This window comes from Contarinia nasturtii, unplaced genomic scaffold (assembly GCF_009176525.2).
Source record: "Contarinia nasturtii isolate CC-2019 unplaced genomic scaffold, AAFC_CNas_1.1 Cnas_scaffold_414, whole genome shotgun sequence".
NCBI lineage: Eukaryota > Metazoa > Arthropoda > Insecta > Diptera > Cecidomyiidae > Contarinia > Contarinia nasturtii.
This window is the reverse complement of record NW_022197768.1, coordinates 1,166,201-1,193,829: the sequence shown is the minus strand read 5'-3', so window position 1 is coordinate 1,193,829 and position 27,629 is coordinate 1,166,201. Positions and strand designations below refer to the sequence as shown.

The 27,629-nt window shown below is 33.0% G+C and overlaps 1 protein-coding gene across 2 annotated transcripts in view; it reads left to right on the top strand.

The window, feature by feature from the left end:
- Positions 1-4,035: 4,035 nt before the first annotated feature.
- LOC116338542 overlaps positions 4,036-27,629 on the top strand; it is a 28,071-nt gene continuing 4,477 nt past the window's right edge. For both annotated transcript variants that reach the window (XM_031763883.1, XM_031763882.1), the window contains exon 1: positions 4,036-4,371. In XM_031763883.1, the coding sequence (XP_031619743.1) occupies positions 4,291-4,371 (81 nt within the window). In that variant the 5' untranslated portion in view covers positions 4,036-4,290. The remainder of the gene's footprint in view (positions 4,372-27,629) is intronic.

Genomic DNA, 27,629 nt, shown 5'->3' with positions numbered 1-27,629 from the left:
TTAGTGAGCATCAAAATGATGAGTTTTTTCGTTATTCAAGTGAATGAAATGTATGATATATTTATTATCACGCATACATTTTCGGATAGAACAAAATCATTTAACAATCGCTTAATTTGCAGTTATCATATACACCAAGAAGAAGAGTCGAGATGATGGAATACATGCAGAACTTTTGCAGCGCACACTATTCTCTTTCTCTCTCTCTCTCTCTCTCTCTGTGTGTGTGTGTGTGTTTTATATGGCAAATAATAAAATCATACTTTATTTGATGATCGAGAGAGAGAAAATGTAAGCGACGAAAGAAAATGGCAAAAGCGTTAACATAACCATTTCGAATAAATGTATGAAGAATGAAGTTTTGAGCATTTGATGCTTGGAAGTGAATATGTATTATTTATGTATTTGAAAAAGGAGCGAACAAACGCTCGGCGCAGCGCAATAAGAGTTTTCAAAGTGAAATATAAACTGATAAAACAAAATTGTTATGAAGAATAAACGTTGATATTTACACAGAGAGACAATTCAAATGCAAGGATATCTAGCTATTTTCACGATGTTGGCAAAGTAAACTTTAACTTGTTCATTCTTATTATTGCCATCGAACATTGAATATTACAACAACAAAAAAAAACATATCAAATCAAGCGAATAAAAATTATTTTGCGCAAATGTTTTTGATAATATACATTCGAATTTATTAGATAAATGATAATCGTTTTTTTTTATTTAACAGATAATGCGTCTTCTATCTGTTGGATGGATTGTGCATTTCAAACGTAAATCAAATTGCGTATTCGAGCGATGATTGATACAGCCAAGCATATCGCAAGATGCTTGTGAATGTGGGGCTCCAGTCACATGAATGATGAATCAATGACCTAACTTTTGTATAAGAAACATCAATCATGATTTGATGGTGCAATCCATTGGCTAAAGTGCCAATCCATTAATCTTATCACATTTTTTGCTACTTATTCTCAGATAGCATAATGCCACTACAGATTTGCAATCATTCAATCATTTGTTTGTTTGCACTGAATTTGTTTGTTCGGTCGGTTGGTTCGATGAATAGTCAGCATGCCATCGACAATGGCTAACGATATGGAGATAGAGGAACGATATCCATTCCAATCTTGAAAATGATTTTTTTTTTAAACAAATATCTTAGTCCAAATACTATCTCTGTCTCTTTCAACCTCTCACCACAATACTCTCTCCTTTCGATCTGAAGTGTTTCACTTCTTCGAAATCGATAAAAGAAATATAGCGCTTAAAATTTAATTAATTTTTTTTATTGAAAGTGTCGACACAAAAATGTTGCATTAAAAGTTTCAATGCCACCAAAGTATCCAAATCTAACCTAGTTTCGATTAAATTCAATCGCTTTTTTTCTCTGTATAATTTCCATCTTTGTACACTAAATGTGTGCATTGTCAGCGAATTTCGTAAATGTGTGATGAAAATGGGGAAAATGGCATTTATTTTTGTACGCAGTGCATCATAGTGTACGCTGAAAAAAATACACACTGAACGCCGATTTCTTTTATCTGAACATCAATGTATTTGCAATAAAATATGATTTAGTGGATGTCACACTGGTTTCTTGTTTCCGTTCCCATTTTATTGGGTTTAACGTTTAGTGATGCCAATATCACGATCTCAAAATTGTGGCTATATTTTATTGACACGAACGATTATTGTTAATATAATGCATTACAACGATTTTTATTTTCGCAAACACCATCGTTTCCGATACATATCATCCATGTATTTGGCTATAATTTGTCGGGACGCTTCAAATATTTGCTTCATTGCAAATGGTCATTTTCTTGCTCAATTCTAGATATCTCTGCGGTGGCTATGCCACATTTATTTCGATGTATTTTTCTTCCATACACGTACATTGACGGTCTAAATCATAAAATATTTAGTGCGATCGGCTACGGTTTGGGTTCGATTTTTGATTTATGAAAATGTTCTTTTAAGGATGTTCAATGTACGCAACTGTAATACCATTTATATGCATGGCATTTTGGTGAAATCGTCATGTTCAAATCGATCAGTTTCAGGTGTGGCATTCATATACAAATGTTAAATTTTAAATTGATTGAGACAGCCACACTTGACTTAATTTCTAAAAATGATATCTTTATGAAACGAAATATGAATCGTCCAAAGATGTACGCCATTTTTATCAAAACCACAGAAAGAAAAAAAAATAATGTACGAATCGGTTTCTTTCACACATGCTTAAATGTCTGATGGAGTTTTCTTCGTGTTGTCTTCATTTCGACAAAAGAATTTTCAAAGAGACTACTGTAACAATAATACTAATTCCATAATCATCATCATCTTCACATTTTTCGAAACTTGTGAAGAGCTTGCGGTCATTTGTCATCGTTGCATATTCTCTCTCTGTATGTTGTCCAGTTTTGCGCCGCATTCAACATCGAAGTAAAACCAAATAAAACCATACATTTGTTTGTGCTTGAGTTTAAGGATTAAAATCTCAGAGGATTACCCATTTTTATGATGACAATAATGATGTTAGCAGGGAAGGATTCCTAATTCAGTGCTCATCCGCTTATTCTACTTTTCATTACAATCCTAGTGTTAAGTTTTGTACAATTTATCCAATTTTTGGCTACACAGTAGTCGAATCGATTTGAAGATGTTACAACAAATCCGGTCTTTTCTTTGAATTCCCATTATGCATTATTCCGTCACCATAAAATATTTGAAAAAATAAATAAACTCGCATATGTTATACAAAGATAATGATGACTCAATAAAAACTTGGACACAGACGCGATTCTCTAGGTCTATAAAAATATTTCGTCAAGAAAATAACGTAAAAATAGTTTTATTTAGAAAAAAACAAACACGAACATACACACATAACAAATTGATGTCTCGACTTATCGGTATGCAGTTACAGCAAACAAAAGGAAATATTTGTCACGCACACCAGATCCAACTGAACAAATTATACGTGACATCCCTAGAACGACTAATTGATGATACAAATTTTATAAAAAGAGAACAGATAATGATTCAACGTTGCCAAGAATTTCAAGACATTTTCAATGCGACTTCACACTTTAAATCGTCCTTTGTCTCAGTTTTCATGGAACGAACCGATAAAAAGCAAAACAAACTGATAACTACATTCGATGCACATTGAAATCATATCTAAGATGAGAAGTGTTGCGTAAATAATTCTTTGCCGAAGACGTGAAGAAAAAAACACACACAAGAGAAAGCCTTAAGAGAAGAGGTTGAAATAAATTAGAAAAACTGTTTGCATCAGGTATTAGATGTGTTGAAGAAATGAATTCACTTCAACACCTAATATTTATGTTGAAGCGTGCAATGGACGACACAGCGTACAAAGCACTTTTCTCTGGGACACAACATACATTTTACATTAGAGTGAATGATCCATCACAGCGACCATTTAAATGTAGAGAAAAAAACGGGCATCTAGAGAGAGAAAAAGAGCGAAAAAAAACATTAGTACCCCGTGGTGATATTACAATACTCAAGAACAACAATACGAACGGTGCTATTTAAAATATATCTGACACATAGAATATATACAAAAGACATCGTCAAAAAGGATCTCACAAAGAAGAAGAAGCAGAAGAAAACAAGCCGAAGGTCTATCTGCAAGGCCCAAAGACGAAAACTGTGGATAAGCAATCGAAAAAAAAAATTTAATGCTCACACTATTATTAGGTCGGTGTGCACATGCAATACAACGATATCCTTAATTGAAAATGAAATAAACGCCGGCTTCAAATGCAACACCGAAAACACATACACCACATATACACATGCACACATACGCACAAGGCATAACACACTTTGACTCGTAGTGCATCAAGAATTTTTTCAAAAGAGAAAGAGACAGACAATGGTTAAAGAAAAATTGAAAAAAAAAAAATGTAGAGAATATAGGTTTTGTTGATTTTTACCATAACATTTTGGATCAGAAATCATCTTCGACAGTATTAACTTAGACGTGCTGGCAACAAGACCATCTAATTTTGAACAAATTTTCTTTTTCTACATTCATCACGTATTTAGTGTTTGTTTACAAAATCTCGAATTAATATTTGGTGATACATATTCAGTACCTTGTATATTGTTGTATATTTAACACGGTTTAAGAGTGCAGTTTGCAAATCGCAGAATTGGGTGGTTGACAAAAAAAACCCTTTAAAAAAACAATAGCTAAATTGTGAAATAAAAAGTTGGAACATCGATTCAGCAGATAGCAAAAAAATGGGTCGAGCAAGTAAATACAAAAAACTCGACAACGCCGACACAGTCACAATCGATAAACACGACGATGGATTCAAAAAGGTATGTAAATCACGAATGTTTGTTTGCTTGTTCTTTTTTTTGTTTGTTATGTTTCGCAAAAAAACTTTTGCTATGTAAATGGCAATGATATCATGATAGCAAACCATTCAGTGGTTTAAAACAAAAGAGAATATACATGTATAATCAATTTCGTTCAGTATCAATTGCAGTTGATTCGATTTAAATTTGTCGTGGTAAATATTGTCAAGTGCAAATGAATGATGTATTCAAATGTATAAAAAAAACTGGATCTTAAGTGTTTCACAAGCACTCTTACATATTTGAAATATTTCTAGATATCGATTTCTTTTAAAATAGATAATCGATTTTTTACGCTACACGACCCGATCTCATTGAGTGAAAATCGATAAAAAAATACAATCCTTCATCAATGCATTGTTCGACTTAAATATGAATAAGAGTTGAAATTAATCGAGGGAGACGAATTGAAAAATATTGTCAGATAAAAGAAAAAAAAAAATTTATATGAAAAATATGAATAATTAAAACGATGAAACCAGAATTTTCACGGTCTCAAAAACCCGTTTACAATAGCAAGAATGATGACATGCTCTTTGGGAAAAAAATCGACATGCTCATAATTTTTATAATCGAATAAATTAGCTCGCATACATTACCAAAAATGAGTGTAGATTTGTTGTTGTTGAACAACGCGGTGTCTCCTTATACGTTATAGCAAACGGTCCGAACCATTTAAATTCTCCAACAAGAATTTTATTTTTTCGGTCAACTTATTAATGCAGGTATAGAAAATGCATTAGATAACAATACACATTCTATCACCAATACGCAGCTTATGAATAACGAGCTAATGATGACTTATGAGTATGATATGCATTTATGTTCTTCACATTTAATAGCAATTCTATTGATATTGGTATTTGGTATTGAGTTCAACTTAAGAATAAGACGCACGGCCAAGATGTACCGATGAAAGAATGTGTAAAATGGAGAATGAATGAACTTTTGAATAGATTTAATGCGCTCTTGTTGTGCAACAAAAACTACACAAGACACCGATAATTATGTTTGAGTGATAGTCTCTTTAAAATTCTATGGATTATTCTCTTTTTTTTTCTGTCGAGCATTGGTCAAAATGAATAATGAAGAAGTGCACATTTCTTTTTATGCACCATGCATTTGGTAACAATGGCAAATATCTCATTGGCAATGAAGTAGAAATGTCGTGGTGTGTCGTCCAAGGGTAACGAATACAACATGAAATGTATACTGATAATTTCGAGAAGATTACATTCTTAACAATTTTCAAGTTATTCGGGTCGCCCTGTGCTGCACCGAAAAACATCGATGCGAAACGAAACACGATTCTAACTGTGATCGATAATTTTTGTTTTTATTTCTTTTCGCAATTCGGCTTTGAATCGTCAATTTTTCTTCAGTTGGATTAACTGACTTTGACTACCTGAAATCCAGGATTGTGTTGGTTTGTATCTACCATGGTGTACATCTGTAAATGCATTTTGTATTTATGAATTGTTGTTGAGGTTAAGGGATGAACAACACACATCATCAGATCCTTTTTATTTTGTCATCTTTTATTTTGATGCGTTCTTTTTTTCTGGTAAAATAGTAACAAATAACGATCTAACGATTCAAGGAATACACATTCTTTTGGCTGAAGTGTCATTGTCATTGACATGAGTTGAAATATTCGAAATGCAAACAATCAAAAGACTACATCAACAAAGAAGAATATTCGCTTAAAATTCGGTGTTTCCCTCCTTCTCGTTTCTTTCGCTTTACATTGAGTACTGTCTATAATTCGAGAATTATATCGAAAAATAATACACCCTTCAAATGTGCAACCAACAATGACAACAATAGCCCATAAAGGAATACAAAATTGAATCGAATTTTAAGCATTCACTTCAAATGATTTCGTGTGCACCTTTCGTTTCAAGAGTATCATACAACAATACATTAAATACTTGAACTTTATGTATCCATTTTGATTATATTTTAATACGGCTCTTTTCAAAGAATACACACACTCGCATGAATACAACATTTTTTTTTTTGTTACATTTGCCACGACAAAATATGTCTTTAGCACAAAGAGAAATTTATTAACTTCAGTTCGGTTAGTTCGTATTAAAAATTTATTAGTAGTTTTTCTGTTCGGATTGGTTTTTGCTAATAAAAGGAATTGTTTATTATTTTGAAACTCATTTTTTTTCTATAAAAAAGAACACCTTGTGCGAAAAAAAGAAAACAATTTTATTTTTGGAAAATTATAAAAAAAATGCTTTTATATCCGAATGTGACGAATCGAGATCGTACTGTATTGTATTTAAAGTTGTGGCAGTTTCTTTCGCATTTTTTTTCACTGGTATCAACATGCATAAATGAACATTTTTTAGCTTGAATGATATCGATATTCGATAACATCAAAAGATTCGTTCATGTGTACATTAACCGGATCAAACATTATGACCGCGATTCATACGATGAATTGCTCTTTCTGTGGCCTCATGAATTTACGTTGAATCGCTGTGCCGTTGTAGCATAACAATTGTTATGTTGGCTTTTGGATCTTCTTTGTGTTGTTGTTGTTGTTCACATTGCAGAAACCTTTTTGTATTGCCAAAACGTTCGTTGATGAATTTTCAATTAAATTTACGCAATGCTTGATTAATTTATTCATTGGGATCGTATTCATCAATTTTGTCATATGGATGTGAAAAAATTGGCATGTTCTTTCGCTTTGAGGTATCAAATGGTGGAAAATACCAAATATGCATTTGACTGTTTATCATTTGCACATTTCAAAGTAGTTATCAACGACTGAAATGAATTGATGGTCGCTTCGAAACGAGATTTTTCAATTCCCGCGTTTTTTTTTTTATCTTCTGTTCGCTTATTGCTTCTCGGCAAATCAATTTTAGTTCGGTAAAATATCAAAAAATTTGATGCCGTGTTTGTACAATTGTGTGGTTATTGATTGGATTTTGAAATTGAAAAATTTAAAATCGAAGCCAAATTCTCTCGATTCGCGCCGTTTTACACAGCACAATCGGTCGATGTTGGAAAATATAATACGGATACGCCATTGGCATATTCCGAGTAGATGAAACGTAATTAAATTGCGATCCGTCATTCAGAAGCAATTTTGGTAAACTGAACTACCATTGTTTGCTTAAAGTCAATTAGTTTATACTGTAAAATTTCAACGAACGGATAACGATGGGACAGTATACACATGCTTTTAATGTATGCAATGCAGTGCCATGAATCACGATGCACATACATATATACATGTACACATTGTACACGTACATAGCACCGATATAATAACAGATTAATTTGTTTTTGGAATGGCCGACGAAAAAAAGAAACGTGGCCGAACAGAGGAGGGTCACCAAATGACCAACAACGATAAAGCCAAGTGATATAATATCTTTCTGCTACGGAGGTTCAAACTGAATATCTGATACTGTGGGAATCAGCAAACTTTATGGTTCCCTTTTGTTTGCTTTATTTTGCAGACAACAAACAAAAGAGGCAGAGAGAGAGAGAGAGAGAGAGAGAGAGAGAGAGTATTTAGTGTGGCAAAAACAAAAGAGAAAAAAACCTACGATTCGCATTAAGTGCTTCCAACCGCAAGATTCTTTTTCGCTTCTTCGTTATTCCATAGATATTCTCGATTTTGGTTTATCGGTCTCCGTGGAATATTCGTGGAATATTATCTCTGGTTGTCGTCACTTTTCGTTTCTCGCTCCGTTCATTCACAAAAGACAATCTTTCTCCCGTTTCATTATCCGTTCAAATCGTGTTCATACATATACATGGTTCCCATAAAACACGCACGCACTCTTTTGGAAGCAAAGTTTTGATTCGATTTTTTTGTTGTTGTTGTTTTCATTTTGTTTCATGGGTGTTCTGCATCTTTGACAGATCACAAGAGAATCTTTAATGTTTGACAATCTGTTGTTGAGGTAAATTAACATTGACATACATATTCTACCAAAAACCGATAAATATTCAACATCATTCAGTAACATGCATATTTGTCTCGGGTATGGTACCATACATCCGTTTTACAAATAATGCCAAACAAAAATGCAAAAGTTAAACCAAATTAACGTAAAACAATTCGGTGAGCAATGTATTTCCCTTTATGATAAAATTTCCTTTAAGTTTTGTCGTAAAAACTGAAATTGCTTATCACTTACATCGTCCATACTTTTGTTTGGTTGATAACATCATCTCAACTTCCATTTGTCATAGCCATTTAAACAGGAAGTTTTGTGACGCTGTTGCACATCAACAAACTCCAAAGCATATGTGCTTGCACGCGAACACGGATCTACTTTATCCATGTCTATCATGCAGCAACGATGGATTGCGGCATGTAATTACGAATAATAATGTTATCATGTAAACGCATACCCGAAAACAAAAACAACAAAAAAAATGAAAACAAACCTTGTTTGATTATTATTCACTCTGTAGCAAATATTTGTTGCCGTAACATTCCGACACTCATTTTACGACTTAATGATTGCATGCGTACTATTTTCCTTGCAGTCTCGTTCCTTCAATATCAGATGTTTCACATTTAGAATTTATTGTGAATGTCATTTCAAGGAAACCCAAAAATGCTATGCATTGAGTACATTTCATTTGGTTGTAGTATTTGGCATATTATGTTTAATGAAAAAAAACTTCAATGACGTTCTTTGCGCTTGCAAAACAATGATGCTTATGAGTATTACGCAGCATGCTATACCATTTTTATAATATTGAACAAAGTTTCATCTCAATTCATTTCGCGCAAATCGTTTTTATCCCCTTTTTCTTCGATTGATCGATAAATTGTAGTATTTCTTTCAAGAATGTCCCCATTAAAACCATCTGGCGGATTTAAATCAGATAAAACAACAAATCATTCCTTTCATTCTGTGCGACCACAATGCCAAAATTAAATACTTCATGCAATTTGTATTAAAACCCATGCACAATATCAATGAATTATGTTTGATTAAATGGAATAAGCATTTAATGTGAAAATATCTTGAGACTTTCAACAAAGTCGTTTGTAATTCAATAAGTGCTTAGCATAATTAATTTATTAGTTTGCAAATGCTGGAAGCTCTAAATTGCACTAAAAACTCATTAATTATTCCAGATGAAAAATAATTACAATGCCAAATGGTTTGTAGCAATGTTATTTGTCTTCTTTGTCGACTATTTGCCATACATTTCACATTTGCATGTTCTAAGTAGGCAAATTCATGATTTGATGTAGTTGAACCTTAGTTGTATTGAATTTGTTTCGTGCTAACCGGCAATAAACCGACTTGAAATCGATCATAGTATCAACATGGATAAGACCGTGAAAGTAATCACTTCTCAGCAATCGGCATCGTTATCCCATATTTACGTGTTGCTACTGTGCCATTCAGTTCTGTACAGTGCGGTACCAATGCTATTTGCTGCTGATTATGAGGAGAGTGTCTCGTGTACTAAACATTTTTTTTATTCGTTCAGAAAATGAGACGTTTTGGTGTTGGTGTTACACATGCGTTAAAAACCAGTTCTCTCCATAAATGCACACACTTTTTGATGTTTAGATGGAAAATTTTTGTTGTTGTTCTTTTGCATTCTTCTGATTCATTGTATAAACGGGCATGTACCATTTACACATTTTCAGTTCGTCTACGAACTCGGATGCATTCAATGAAATCGTAAAATATAATGTACAATTCATTTGACATCTATTCATTTGCCGGTACAATTTGATATTGGTTTGTTCTATGATATGGGCGCGATTGTCCTATTTAAATATCACGATGATCTTATCGGTCTTGTAGAAACAGCTTCATCATCTTGATTTCTCTTTTCATTCGGTGTTGTCTTAGCACATCCGTGAATGTGTAACATAAAATATTGTCGACAATCGATGTACGAAAAATGGTCCATGCATAAAAAAAGCAGGATAAATGTGCAAGCACTGTATGACTTAAAATGTAAGAGAATATATCGTGAAAGAAGACCGCGCATTTGCTAATTCATGCTTTGTATGCGTGTGAGCGATTGTATGCATGTATACATGCAGTTTTGTATTACTTTACGGTATGCATTCGCCGTTTTTAACTTGAATCCGATTTAAAGAGCTGTTGCATCCGATTTATAGGGATTCGTGGTTCTTATTTAGTTTCACCAGGATGGGTTGCATTTCAATGGTAAATCCGCCTTCGGCCGTTCATTTCGTCTTGGTCATTCGTTATAACGAACACGATGTAAGCTTGCCAACAATCTTTCCACATACACGCCAGAATTTTACTAACTACGCGAGAGAATTTACCAAGCCGTCAACACATGCACACACACACACACACACACACATAGAGAAAGAGAAGGAGAGAAAGAGATCCAGTATTGATACTGGTGATTGCAGCCGAGAGTATCTCGTCTCGGTCTACGTTCAACTTGTTTTTGCTCAACGCTTCTTAAGCTCGATTCAATTCTCCATCGACAACAACACATAAACAAGGCCAATAGCAGCGAACACGATGCGATGCTATGCTTCAACACAGGCTCAAGCAAACGCACATGCACATTCATATTTATTTATGTTTATGTCGTTCATTCGCTCTTTGGCTTTATATGTCTATGTGCTTTTCATCTCAAATTTATGTATGTATAGACAATAATTTCTCGTCCTATATGTCGCCGACGATTGAAATTATAGAGTCGCTACGCTCCAGCTTACACATTTTACACTATACGCTATATACACATACATATTTATATCAATATGTATATGTAGGAATGAAACAAAAAAAATAACGACACAAATCGCTTATTGAAAAAAAAAAGCGAAACACATAAAAATTGATGTGGCTGCGGCCAAACAAAAACCATTAATCCATTCAGTTAACGTCCGTTGGTCTTACTCGGCGGTTTGCTTGCACCAACTCTCACGCATCCGACAACAACCATTTTGCGCTCGTGTTTAACACTTTGTTTCGCATCGAACTCTTTTTAACGGATTTGACTATGGAATTGAATTACTGAACATTGAACTAATAGTTTGCGAATCAAAACAAAAATTTACACAATTTATGCTTTCGCCAGAATATCGTTTTTCTCATCGCCAATCAAACTGTGACAAATGACAAATAAATTGTAACAAATCAGTTAAAACTTTTGAACGTTAACAACACAATTTAAAGTGTGACCAATAGCTGTGAATTGAAATTCGTATGTAAGGAGAAAGAGAGAGAAATAATGCAACAACATAGTAACAAATAAATTCAATGGAATGAAACTTTAATTCTTCAGTGCATCTTGTTTCTCTCTGTAGTTTCAGTCGTTTTTCGAAAAGATTAAAAGGTGAGCGGATAAAACCGGCTGTGTGAACACATATAAGCAGCCCCAGTAAATGGAATGTGAACGAAGTGCTGTTTCTCAGTTGTGAAATTGCACAATGCACGTTTAATTATTCGAGACGTTGTCTTTTTTTCTCTTTGTTTTATGAATTTTATACTTTAGCCGTGCGTTTTTCTACATATTCTTCTCTGTCTTTGTGCGAAAAACTTATTTAAAATAGTACACTCTTTTAAACATTCTTCGATCCATTCACAGTGAATATACTATATATTATAGTTGTTGTTTTTTTTATTTAAATGATTGAAGTGTGACGAATGAAACAACAGCATCAAAATTACAAAAAAAGTAAATGTAAAAAAGCAGGAAACAAGAAAAAAAATGCAACAATAAATATTTTCGATGTGGAATGTTCGTTGTGTTGTGGTGATTCAATGTACCCAAATAGAATAGCATGGAATGGGTGGAATAAGGGGGAAAATGATTAGAAATGAATTAATGTGTAATGAATATGTGAAGATGAGCAACATCTTGAGTATTTAATCCTGTACTGCTTTAATAATCACAACAAACCACATAATACAAAGAACGCATACGTTTCTCCATGGTTTTTCAATGTATATGTGATCATAATCCTGCATAAAAAGACCATTCTTTATCGTTTAAATCCATCTAAATATCAATAAACAACATACTGAAGTAGCTTGCTCATCTATCCAAAGCGATTACTTTGTTTTCATAATAATCCACTGTTTTATACAAAATGATCGATTAACATATTGACTGCTGTGTATGCATAATGGAATGCCTAAAACATCGACATAATCATCGAAAAAGAATCGACAACAACATCATCATCATCATCACCATCATCATCATCACCACCACCACAAATATATTGTTGCATCTTGGATTGCTCACGTCACCGACATCAACCTAAAGAAGACCACATTTACTTGGGCACACATGAGCACGAAAATGTTCTCAAAAGGTAAATCGTAAATTCCAAAATGATCACGCACATTTTTGCCATCAATACGATATGATTTGTATGCATTGTGATGCATTTCGATTACCGGATTTCATTGTTACATTGTTGGTTATTTGGTTTTCTTTCTCGTTCGGTCTTAACAACGGGTCAAACTCGATATACACAATGTTTTACAAATTATTCAAATTTATTTTACAAATCATTCATATTATACGAAAGTATCGAACATAAATCATGTATTTACCATTGGACATTCAGGCACACAAAACTATCTTTAATGAATGTAAACGTACAACAGGCTATCGAACCAATTTTAAATGCACCCCACCATCTCACTGCGATCAATTTATTTTTTATTCTTCTTTTTTTCGGCTGCGGATATAACAATCATCTCAATAAAGTTGTTTACGTCGGTCATTTTGACGCTCACTCGACAACAACAACAAAATACCTATGTAAATCAAACGATAAATCCTCCTCCCCCTTCAACTATCATCAAATATCAATTTATTCATGCATGCATCATGTTGACTGCAGTCCTAAAATACACAAAAACCAAGACAAATTAAATACAACTTATTTGGAGAATGAGAATTACAAGGAATGATTGCCGTTATTTTTTTATGTTTTTAATAATAAAAAAAAATAATAATAAGTCGAACAAACATTTCTTTGGGTTTGATATATTTGGAGGAAGTTATGTGTAAACAAGCAAAAACATACGATACAATATAAGCGCATGGATGGTGTGTGTACCAGTAAATAACAGAGTAAAACAGGCCAAAACCAATGAGAAAGCAACACGCACAGCGATCATTTGCATCAAGCGATGATAGGCACTATATAGCTCTTTTGATTTAGCTATATACATACTGAAAGGCGAAGCGAATGGAAAAAGAATTCAATCTGTTTTGCATGACCCCAAAAAAATTTAATTTACGACGCGACATTAGGAAACGGAACATTTCACTTTAGTTAGCAGAATTTATATTGTACGCGTTTGTGTCGCGTCCCTTTTTTGTGCTGTTTAGAATTGATTTTGGTTCGTTATTTGAAATTCTTCACTTCTGAAATGATTCGCATAAAATTCCACAATTGGTGATAAAAACAAATATACTATATCTCTGACTTTCAAAACAATTTGACCAGCTTCATTCAATGCTGATTTTCATTTCACGAATTCTTTCTATACCAAGGGCAAAAAACAACAACAACAACCATTCATCGAAAGTATTTATCATTGAATTCGCTGCGACCAGACCTTAATACCCTGTTCTCCTCATCGGGATTTCCATTTGGTCTGATACGTCCGTCAAATATCAATGAAAACTTTTCCAAAAAAAGACAATCGTTCGCCGAATCAGTTTCGTGCACAAATTAAATTAAGCAAAAAAAAAAAAAACGGAATGAAATTTTAACGGTTTAGCACGATTGCTTATTGTTTTGATTTCGTGATTTAATTCGAACGGGAATTATATGTGATAAAGAAATGAAAATTATTCTACATCATGCCCCCATTGATTATTACACGATGGAAAAATAATCCCAAAAGACATACACGGAACAAAGCATAATCCAAAATTACGTTTGCTTTTTGATGGCTCCCTTTTCCGTTCAATGTGCACTTTTCGATAAAAAAAAACGGTTTTTAGTAATTCACTCGAATTGTACAAAATGTATTTTTGATCTTTTTTTTTTCGTTCATGAAAGAGAATGTTAACCATTTTTGAAAAATTTAATTTTATATTATAATCGAATTGATGAATGCATGACTGAGATTTATCATTAAACATATCCATAGGTAAATATAATATAAAGTATATATGATAAAACTACTTTACATTTTACTCCAGTTATTCTTCCTTCGAATGAGATCTCTTCGGAAAAAAACGACAGAGAAATAATCGGAATCTTTTTATTACAAAACAGAATTGTTCATCGTTGCGTTGTTTAATATCGTATAGAAGAATATTGCTTTTTGACTGAAATATTTGAATTTAAAATGTCGAGAAGAGATGCAATTTCTACAAAGCTGACAGAAGAATAACGAGTGAAACTATCATTCAACTTAACTGACAACAGCAGCCTCTTAAATGTTTTCACTCGATTTATTCTCGTAGCTATAAATACACATAACACACACACATACATTCATATTGCAAAGAGTCTAAAGTAATTGCGGAAAATGTGCACAAAATCCACTCAAACGAAATGATTAAATATCGATTTGTATTTTCTCCAAATGCTTAATGACATTGCATCCGATGTTTGGGTGCTGGCTTTTTTTCCATCGTTTTTTTCTACTCACTGTCCTATTAATATCAATGCTTATCAGAAATGAAGAAGACGCCTTAAGTTGTTATTGGAGGGGGGGAAGAAAGTTTTGTATTCTACATTCCATTGCTCTGGCATCTGCATGTCCAGCGAGATCAATAACGGAGAAATCTTATAAATAAATTCTTGGCATACATGTATGTGTATATTTTTTAGATGTTACGATGGCAAGCGTTGGTGTTTCTCTGCCATTTGCACTTCTTTCAAATCCAATATATATATTCTTGCATATAGAGTCAACAATTTGCTGTTTGCATACATTTTTTTTTGTGTGGACGAACAGCAAAGAATTTAATAGTCATTTTTACTCTTTTCCCCTTCTTCTTACTTATGCTTCTTATTTTATAGTATTTTAATGTCCACGTTCAATTTGGTATGTGATACCAATCTCTTTGGCATCATCAAAATGATGTCCATATTGATTGCTAAAGTTGCCCTACGACTCTGACATTGTGTCAAGTTTATTCAAAATGTATTTCAATGTTTATCTCCGTTTGTATTTTCCGTTCATGAACACAAATCATATTTTGCTTGCGAAGAACTTGTATGGAACAAGTTAGTTGAGTGAAACCATAATATTGAAGCAGTATTAAAGTTTGTTTATTTGCGTGGTTTGTTTTGTGTTGGTTTTGATTTGATTTGTTCAGCTCAAGTTTTGCTGCCGAAAAGTCGTTTTTGCTGGACAAAATAAAAACAACAAACGGAACATGCAGATGTTTGTTTCATCAAATCTTTACCAAAAGTTTATTTGCAAAATGCTTTATAAAACATGTATGAAGCCAATTTTTGGGTGAATTACAACTTTTGAACAAGTTGATGCAATGCAAAAACAAATTTTATTTGGAATGGTGAACATTTTTTATTGACGTTGCATTTTCGCAATGCATCAGTCATTCGAAAAGAATGAAAAATGCATTGCATAGACAATTCCGGATGGCATTATTTACGAAGCCTCGTTTAACTACAGCAAATTTTGTTGAAATATTTTTGCGTATTCAAGAGTAAATGGGAGAAAAGTAACGTTTGTTTTTGATCATTGGTCACACCAAATTAAATAAAAGACGGAGTAAAACATTGCAATAGCATTGGTAGTGCATAAACCAAGTTGAATGGAAAGCAGAACTGGTTCTCTATGACAACCGTCGTGTTTGTGTATTAAAAGGTATTGTAGTTTCATATTATGATCGAACCGATGCGCTACGTATGCATCGCACAGCAGTTTGTGTTGAAATTCTTTACTTGCACAAAATGATAGATATAGCCAGAGCGAGAACGAGAGAGAGAGAGAGAGAGAGAGAAAGAGAAAGCTTAATCTTAAACTCTTTTCAAGTATTAAATCTAAATTGCAATAGATACGCAACGACAATATACACAAAAACGAAAACGATGCGACATAATCACAAAAAATATTAAGTATTTTTTTCCTTCTACAATCGCGAGCGCATCCAATGAACCTTGTCTATCTGAACGTACTGTGTATGTATATGAATGCATTTGATATAGACAAAGGCATAGACTCGATGATTTGTACCCATTTTTATGGAAACATTTACGCTGATAGTGTGCAACAGTTAATGTGGCAATGAAAAGGTGAGAGAAATCACCAAATTTCACAAAATGTGATTAAAACACTCACCATCTGTTCCATTCGAAATTTGATTATTTCAAGTGCATATGCGCCCACGATTACATGAGAAATACGCACAGTCGCACACACTTATAATGTTTGCAATGATTCATTTTTATTGAACTTTGTTTGGTTTGGATGTAGTGAGTATTTTTATAAATGGCATAAATAAGCACCACAAAATCTTTAGGTGTAACAACAAAAAATGTAGATAATGAAAATGGAAAAAGAGCTGCTCCAATTAAAATTCCTGAAAGTTTCATTCGAATCAATTAGCAAGATGATCGTAATATGTAGAAGAGAACAAAGAACGATGATGCTACAAACAACTTGCGATTCATTCGGATATTCATTTGAGCGAACAGTAACACCATCAACAAACGACAACCGCTATGACAACGCAAATAATAATGTTTTTGTTTGTCTTGACTCTTATTAAATTTTTCAGTTGGCCAGTTTGGCTGCATCATTATCTCTTGCGTAGTTTCTTCTCTCTTCCATTTTATCTTTCTCTCTCTCTCATTCTTGTCATCGTGAATATGGCAGCTGGCAACTGAATGCCCATTTCAGTGAATCTTGTGCATTCGGTCGTTGTTCCAACACTTCAGTTGATGGAAATGGTTGGCATCTCTATTTATAAGCTGCCTTCAATTATGTCTTTAATTTTCCAGAAAAATGTCAATTATGAAATGATACGGCAAACACTGCATGGCGTTTATGCATCATACCACTCTTCTTATACCCAATACCTTTCATGATAGCGACTGTAAAATGTGAAAAAGACATGACACCGAACTGGTTTCTTGTGATCATTCGACCGTCTCTACGGCCATCAATACCAGACTATATTCATCAAGTAAATCTGAAATACACACACACACACAACTCGTTCCGCGTTTTGTTATTTTGTTTCAACTACTCCGAGTGGTAAAGTTTGAAAGGAATAAATCGAATGACAATGCTGTGATACTTTAGCAGATTATGTACTCTAAATAAATGAAGACGCAATGTCGATTCGTGATTCACAACAAGACATCGATCTGAACACCAAACTAAGTAATGTATTTAGATTTAATCGTACAATTTTCATGTTGAATGTAAAACTTGTAGCAAACAATAAAGTTTACATCATTTAAAAACATTCTTTGAAGACTTATAGTTTCCCTTTGATGACAACAAAATAATGTCTTTCGCTTTTATGAATGCAGAGATGCAGAAAAAGATGAAAAAAAAATTGCATATCAGTATCAATTTGCCATTTTATTATAGAAATACATTTGCAAACGTATGACTACAAACTGCATACCACTTTGTATAATTAGTAATTTATTTGCTTCGATTGATTGAATCAAATGAAAAGTTTTATGTTTTAAAAAAATGAAATCGGACGGAATTTTAAGATTTTCCGCAAAAAAGAACCGCATACGCATGCGAACAATGTAAATCAATGGACATGCATTCAGACAAGTGCTTAAATTCGTTACAATCGAATATACTGTGCATATCCACTTCCTAAAAGTGTCACATTCAATCACCGGTTACACGTACAGCGCATTTTGTTTTCTATTGACAATGATTTTTGTCTACATGTGATACAACAAATATCAGCACACTCGTTTCAATATATTTTCATTTCGTCTCGGGATGGAAAAGAGTCAAGACAATTATTGTACAAAGATAGAAAAGAAAATAGTCGAAACCAATCGAATCTATTTACAACAGATGCTTCAATGATGGCAAAATCGATGAAAGCAAATGAAACAAAAAAAAAACCTTGAGCCCGAAATGAAGACGATTTAATTGAAATCAATGGGCAACGATAAAAACCTCTCAATTCCGTATCATAGTCGATAGAAACGACATGGCAAAGTAAAAATGTGAACAAAAACACGAACGAAATCGATTACTTTTCTCGCACTGAAAATAGTCGCTCTGATGACAAGTCCGGTATAATACACATGCACCATATATGCGCAGTATATTATTTTTTTTTACTATTAGTAGGACAATTGAGCAAATATAAACGTAGATCTAAACTATCCATTACAATGGCTGGTTTGATTGGACCATTCGGTTCTTCAATACAGTCGTTTTTATTTTCTGCTTGAATCTGACGAAATTCTGAGAAAAATCGCTCTTCACTCTTAATATTAGAAAATTAATTAAAATGGACAACAACAACGTTATCGGATCGATTTCAGCAAAAAAAAAGAGAAGAGAAACATCATTGAGGTTCTTACAACAGTTGAATGAAGGAACTTGCTTCAGTGCGATTGATTTCCTCTAAAACACAGTAGAATGGGTCCCATTTAAAACTTCAATTTCATTTAGTTCCGATAGATGCAAAGGAGCATACAGAATTAGAAGGTTGTGGTTGGGTGATGATTGCGTATTATTGCCACTGTCATGTGTAAGCAACATGTGTATTGAAAACTTTAAAGACACTTACTGTCACTTGAAAACAAGTACATGTAGTTTGCTGCATTGATAATAATGGTCCATGCAGACCAACAAAGAACCTGTACGTACTGTATGCTTTAGATGTCATATTTATTTCAGATTTACAATTCACCATTACATACAGTAGCCAGACCCATAATTTTCATGACAACGGTGTTGTGACGGTGCAGCACATAACTTTACGCTTAAAACTTATAAAATTATACCCAAGCATACGAATTTACAACGCGGTCAGAATATTAATTATGACACCTATGGTTTCATGTGTGATCATATAAATAACAATATTAAAACTAAAACCACAAAATACTATAAATACACAACGACGAATTGTAGTCATCGGTGCGACCGAGACATTTTTCGGATAATCGAGAGATGTTGGCTGAATAGAATGAATATGCTGGTCGTTTAGTTCTGATATAGTTTCAGTGTGTTTTTGTCACTCGTGTGCACATAACGAAGATGTTCAAAAATGTTTCAGACGATAAGCACCAACTCAGATTCATACGTGTGCATTTCAGGTGGCATAATCTCATGGAAAATATATTATGTGCAGTAGACAAATCTCACCCACTACCCAATCCAACCGAAAATAGTTTTGATAGCAAAATTTTGAGTGAATCGTTCATTCAAAATTCGTGTGTTGATTCGATGCGCGCAATAACCCAAAACTATTCAAAAGATTCAGGTTCACGTATTTTCGACACATGCAAATATTCTGTTGTTCTTCTTCCAACTACATAATAATCCCTATTTAAATATTTATCGACCAAAGACTTTCACGACATGTGATTCAAATTCTAAATAACATCTGTTGGTTTCGTGTTAATTCCAAGCTTTAGTATTCAGCAAAAACTATTTGCCGCATTAGAAAAAAAAAGCGATTCATAAATGACTTAACACATTCATTTATTACGAAACTTTGGAAATAGCTGGAGTAGTACTTAATTAATTATTTGAATAATGAATTATTATCATCGAAAAGTACCAATATTTTATAAATTCGAACATAATTACTACCACAATAATTTTAATTTAATACCCATCAAATTTGGACACTTTGCGGTAGTACATTGATTCTAATATTCAAAATGCAGAGTTACAAAAATGCGATACATTTAGATCTTAACATTTTGCGGTGTTGGCTTATTTCGAACGTTATTTTCCTTTCTCTCATATATGCAGACAAATCGAATTTGATATTCTGATATGCATGCAAAGTATAACCGAGCATTTCGTCCGGTAATTAATAATAATTGGAATCGAAAATGAAATATTCACTGAAGTTTTCTCTTCTATTACTTTTAAATAACCATCTGTTTGTTACATCAAATGAAAACAAGCATGAAAGTAATTAAATGTAAAAACTCAGCAATGTGAACATTACGAGCAGACCAAAACAAAAATCCAAATCAAAGAAGTTAAAAAAAAATGTAATGAAAAGAGGGAGAAATAGCACAAGTCAGACACTTTTATTGCCATTAATTCTGTTCCAGAATTTGTAAGAATCACGGTGTTAGTAGCAAACATTCTTCACAATCACAACGAAAAGAAAGAATTATATTCGTTCGTCACAATAACACGAGCTTTTTACAAAATAAAATCAAATAAAATATTATCAACCGAAAACAAAAATAAATGTACATATTTTGTGAGAGAAAAATAGAAAGGATAAAATGTTTTCATATTTATGCGCGTGTGTTAAACGACACACAGAAGTTGAATTTACATTTTTGTATTGTCTTCCGTGTTTTTTTTTTATTGCAACAAAGTACACCGAATATATTTGGTTGTTGCTCCACAATGGGCATTTGGTGAGATTTTTTGTTTACGGTAAACAACAATATGTTCGCCGAGTATTTCGGCAATACCATTTTTTATCCTTTCTCATGACCATCAACGCAATTGTTGCTACTATTCTCGGATGGTTTTGTACAAACACACATTTATCTCCCTCATCGTTTGGATGCTGTTGCACTGTTCATTTTGAATGCGCGGTCACAAACCCGCTTCAATTTCGGAATAAATGCCTTTAATTTTACTGCACAAGACTTTGCGTTTTAATGTTTTGCGTTGAGATTGTGACTCCAGCTTGTATTTATTAGAATTCTGTTTGCTGGTCGCCTGTAAAATTTACCATTGTTATTTCCTTTAGCCATATGTTGTTTGATACCCGCTTACCTTTAGTTTTTGAGATTTAAATGTGCAATAATTGTTTTTTTTCTTCACCTTCGTTTGCCATTTCTTCAGTCGAAAAAAGGTAACGCGAAATATATATTTTTTTAAATACATTTTTTTTTTAAATCAGAGTCGAGTCGAAAAAAAATATGGTCGAAAACAAAAATAACGGAAGAGATGAGAAAGTCGCGGTTTTCATTTACATTTTATATGAGTGTGTCCTGAAAGTAGTCATTAGCAAAGCGCATTTCATTGTGCACAATTTTCTTATATTTGAATTTATCATGACGTACTTCTTTTGCAACCGTAAAATAGATGGAGATTTTGTAACGACGGGTAGCTGGAAAATTTGCATTTTACTTCAAGTCGTTTACAATTGAACATAATGCAAAATAAGTAAACTGGTTTAACGAAGAAAACACGTAAACAAAAACAACAACAATTTTAAGTCCAGGAAAATTTTGAATGTTACAAAAAGCAAATAACAATTTCGAAGAGTTGACGATAAAGCAACATGATTTCTACGTGTGTACTGTTCACAACTTACAATGTGTACGTGTATCGGTGTATGTATACAGGTTAAGCAATTGCTGAGAGCTAAAAAACACCAGGAAATTAGATACCGGTCCAGCTTCGCCTGAGTCCGGACATTGTGAAATTGCTATCAAAATTAAATCAAAACAAAAACACTTGCACTCGTGTGTTTAGAATACTAATTGGTTTATCTGAAACGTAATTCTTTTGAGATGTTATGCAAATAGACGATAAAATAAATCCAAATCGTACTTTCATGAAATGCCATAGATGAAAAATTATTTTTTGCTAATTGAATTTCAATGCGATAACGAAAAAATCGAAAAATATATAGCAAATGCCTTCACTTTTATTGTCAGTCTCTATTGCAAATGTAGCCACAAAACATTTAGAACGGAAAATATATTAAATCACAAATTGAAATGAATCACATACTCAACGAAATTATTTTGAATTTATATTTCATGCAATTTATGTAAAAAAAAGTATAAAAGCGAAAAAACACACATACACACACTTACAGTTTACTCATTATAATTTTTATAGACCAAGAAAAACAGAAAAACCTATTGGATCCAAGTTTCCACCAAAGCCAAGACAATAAATATATAGAACAAGCACCGATGTTTGCTCATAAAATATTTACATGGAAATCTTTTAATATGTCATATGAAACAATGAATGAAAGCGACAGCACACATTAAATATAACGAAGAGAGAAAATCATCACACAAAATATGCATACACTGTAACGCCAAAGCACATTTAGATGCACATTAACAAAAAATCCATCATCGTTAAGTGCACGGAATGTGAAAAAAGCTGTTGTTACACTTGTCTGAAACACTTAAGTGCTGAACACTTCGTGGCCGTGATCTGATTGAATGACTCTGCTTTCGCTTTTCCATCGTGCCTTCATTGCGCTCACTTCATACACGACCCGATTTGGAAAAGTGATTTTCTGCTAGAGAAATCCATTGTCAGAATTATTATGCCGATGTTTCCATTTTGCCTTTGTGGATAGGACAAGTTCAATTTCGAAACAAATAAAATAAAAATAGATAGGAACATGGTGAAAAAGGAAAAGTATATATGATGAAAAAAAAATTCCGTTGTATGCGATGCGAAAGAAACGAGAACCCAAAACCATTATCACAATATTCACTTTGGAATTGAAATTGCCCACAGTGCTTTTGAGTTTGACCTTTTTTTGTGATGGTGTCTTCCGTTTTCCCCCCCAAGCTTTGCAAGTAATTGAGTCGGTGTGTGCGTTACGCGCGCTCTTTTCAATCCAGTCATTTGTTCATCATTATCATAATAAGTTATATGAGGTAATTTACGAATACAATGATAGCCAGTAGTAAAGTACAAAGCACATTTTATCCACTGTAAGTTTTTCTTTTTGCGCATGCATCACTTTAATTGTAAATATCTTTTGCGCTTATTGAGCGTATCTATGTTTGCCGTTCCTTTTTTTTCTTCGAAATATCTACAAATAAGTGGCTACAAATATCTATCTATCTGCATATATAACAATGGCAGTTTGTTTTTGTTATTTATCAGGCACTTGGAATTATTTTTCCAAGCAGTTTCGTGCTCATTTCTTTCTCAATATTTTTACCCTTGGTCTACTGCTCACTTTTTATCGATTTACAGGCACACAAACTGTCTCTAGGAAAGAAAATCGCTTTGGGCAGAGACGAACAAGCCAGCTGAAGTCATCAAGAATTTAGTAGTTGAATCAACTGCCGAAACGGTTTAGAAAAATATCGAAACCGAGGACTAGCATCCCTCCCATACAACTTATTTATTCACATTTTCTTTGCATATGCATCGTATACTGTGACGTATTTCACATTAATTCGCATAAACTAAATTATATGAAAGGTCATTATAAGCGAGAACTTTTTCTACTTTAATTAAATTATTTGAATTTTTAAATCGGACTCTATTTTCGTTACCAGAACAATCAACGTATGTCGTACATTTGGCATAGACTTAAGGAGGATTAGTAAAACGCAGTTCGGCAAAAAGAAAAAAGAGAAAATTATGGAATCGTTTTTTAATACTATGAGCCATCCCCCGATTCAAAGTTCGAATAAATTAAATTAACTTTTTTTCATAAGCTCATTCAGAAAATCAATTTCATGGGTCGTTTCGTTAAATAATATTTTTTAATCTATCGCGACCGTATCAAATATATATGTTTTTACAAACTTCAATTCAGAATACTTGGATATTGCATTTAACAATTCTATTCATTCAAGTACACCACTGTATAGAATCAATATTCTATATTTATCTAAATTTAAAGATCAATAGAAAAACCAATTGAAAATGGACTTGCATTTCAAAAAAAAAAATTTCGTTATGAACACTCTTCTACTTAATTTAGTGAAGTCTCTTCCCAAAGGTCAAATGTGTCCTCAGTCTTTCGATTTAGTTTAATTCGATACAACCAATCGAATGAGAAACCCATAAATTGTCCCATAAAGTTTTCAATAGATTTATTTCTGTTTGAAGAGAATCACTGTTTAAAAAAGAATAAAAGAAAGTTTTATTCAACAAGAGTAAGAAATCAATAGTTTAAAAAGTGTTAAATTTTCTTCTATGATATCGGAGATTTTTTTTATAATATTGGATGGTCTTCTAACTATATCAAAATCACCTATGCTAAAATTATCGGAAAAATTACAAGCAATTAGCTCATATCACCGTATAATATGATTCACCCCAATGGCTATAAAAACTTTTTCCAGGGAAAAATGGGATTTAAATTATAAAGCTTTGGCTTGTACAATGTACAATGTACACACAAATGGATGGTATACACATGAGCAGAGCGTTTTTCAATTAATTTGTTGTGCAGTGTTTTTGCCGCAAGGCATGTTGATATAAACACCAAATTAAAACTTGCACACATTAATGAATTAATTTGATCCCGAATATTATAATACAAATTGAATTGTACTCATTTCAAGCTTCCGCTCACAGTCATGTGCAATGGATTTATTTGCATTTTTTTTTCTCGCGTGCTTCTATATTGTAGCCATAATATTTACAAAAAATCTTTATTACTACAACATTGACAGAAATGTGGCTGGAGGCAGTTGTGATTCAATATATTGCATGGGTGTGATTCAAATACATTGTCAATAGACGCGATGCCAATTTATTTAAGAAAGTAAAATACATTTTTCTGTTTGCATTATATAAATTGAATTATTTATGAGAAATAATGTATGTGATTTGTTATGCAGTTGAAATGAACGTGTCAATTCTGCTATATACAATTCAATCGTCTGGGTGCGGAATATTCAACGAACATTAATTATTTGCTATAGTTCAATATGAGAAGATCGATATTATTCTTTTCGATACATGTTTAGTCAACAGTGGGAACTAGTTTGAAGGCAGAGTAGACCTGCTTTTGAATTGAATAAACGTAGGCGAAAAACAGGCACCGGCACAAGTAACAGCGTCAATTCAAAATTCTTTCAACATGTTTTGATATACAGTTACTTTTCAATTGAATTTATTTTATTTTGTTGGTTTCGCATAATATAAAGCAAAATGCCTTTGATGCCAAATGGAGAGGAGCATTCATCTAATAATAATTTTGTTTTTTTTTTTTTAATATGAGAAAAAGTAGTGCCAACTGGAATAAAAGCAACAGATGAACAATTTTATGAAATACACATACACCAACCAATATAAATCATGTAATTTCTTTTGTTTCAACATTGTTTCTGTTCAGATTTCGGTGTGCCATTTGTATGCATATACTGTATTGAATGTAATTCAGAAAATTTAACGTTGAACATTTCACCGAATGGTAATGGCAGGAAAAAAAGTTATTTGCTTGCATATTTACAGATATACTGTTATACTCCCATCAAAAGCAAAATATGGATATGTTTACTCTTGATAGAAGCGATGCATATGAAGGGAAAATCACATTGTGAAGCTTGCAGCAGTTTGCATCGTTTAGTTAATGTAAAAGAGAGGATTTTTTTATTTCGACATTTCCATGCATATTATACACATAAATTTTCGAGAGAAAAAATAATACCTATCCATACGATTTGAATGCTTCTTATTTTGCATTGACATAATTGCACTTGGTTTTTGCATACGGCACCATACGCGTTTGATTCAAATTGTACCGTACAACTGTTGCAATCGCATTTCAAACCCAATTTGTCATTATTCTGAATGTGTGTTGATTTGTGAAAGTGAAATGTCTAGACAATATAAAGCACATTAGAATGGGTGCATGTTTGCATATGACAATGCAGTGAAGCAAACGAAAATGTCAGAACATTTCAAATGATTTGTTCGTTGCATGTGACAAGAAAATATACGCATAATACTGCCCTTTGTCACTTGTTTACATTCAATGCAGAATGTAATTGTTATTAATAATGCAAATCCAACATCTTATTTCTCAACAATTTATCCGAATTGAAATTTACCGAATTTATCAGAATTTGAATTGAAATAAATTTGTAACACTTATTGGCTCTTTTTTTTTATTATTGTATGGTGATAGTTGATTCCGCGATAAGTGGCCACAATAACACACTTTTGTTCTCATTTGAATTTTTTTTTTGCTGTAATATAACAGAATTGGTTTGTTCTTTTTTTTTAAACGGATTGTGAAAAAAACGGATTTGATTGTGCATTGAAACTAAGTCGAGAGGTAGTCTGTGTTCAAGTATTATATTTAGCGCTTGCATTGTTTGTTATCTTTCCGTGCCACGTCATTTCCTTTATATTCACATCCATGTGTCTCCGTTCTCGTTCTTGTCATCCACATTGATTAAACGGCGCTCAACAGTATAATAAAAATAAAATTGTTCCATACAAATATAAGTAATAGACAATTTCACACTTTTTTCTGGCACTTGTCGCATCGATTCATTCGTGTGTTTGCTTTTATTCAAACCGTTCACATTTTCAGCCATGCCAAATACCATTGCATAGACTCTGCTCGGCGATAAACATAAAAAAAGATGAAATTGAATAAGGCTTGCACACATGCACACATACAGTTCGGTTGTTGAGTTTCATAATGAAATTTATAGTGCCAAACGTAATTTTGTTACACACAAGCAAACAGACAAACATACTTGAGCGCAGGAAATTAGCTTGAACATTTTCCACTTTTCCCATGACGAATATTTACGTTAAATCACAAACAAGATGTAAAAAGAGAAACGACAGCATAAAATATATATATATATATCGTGTTTGCAAACAGAACAAAGACCAAATAAAATAACGTGCAAAAAAATGTCAGACATTACAAACGTACAAAATATCTCACATACAAAAAAGTACATACAAAATACATTATAAAGAATTTTACAGCATAAGCCCAACTGTTTTGTATATTCATGAAATGTACTGGCAATGTACCGATAGCAAAATGCCCGTTCTTCATCTCTCGAGTGCCGAACCCTGTATGATCCTGTATGCTGTTATCATATGTTTTAGCACTTACCACCAACCACATTTACAGTGTGGCACACACACACACACAACTTCTGATATCCACATGAAAAGATATTCAATATCGCATTTTATGCGTCTATGGTGGAGAATAAGCCAAGTAAAATGCAACAAAGACAGAATGGTGGTAGAAGAAGGTGGTAGTGGTGGAGACAGCGACAACCAGATGAATGGATAGACACAGAAAAAGAACAGCTCTGCAGAAGAAAAAAAAATATTTTATTTCACTCTAGTCGTAGAATGGCA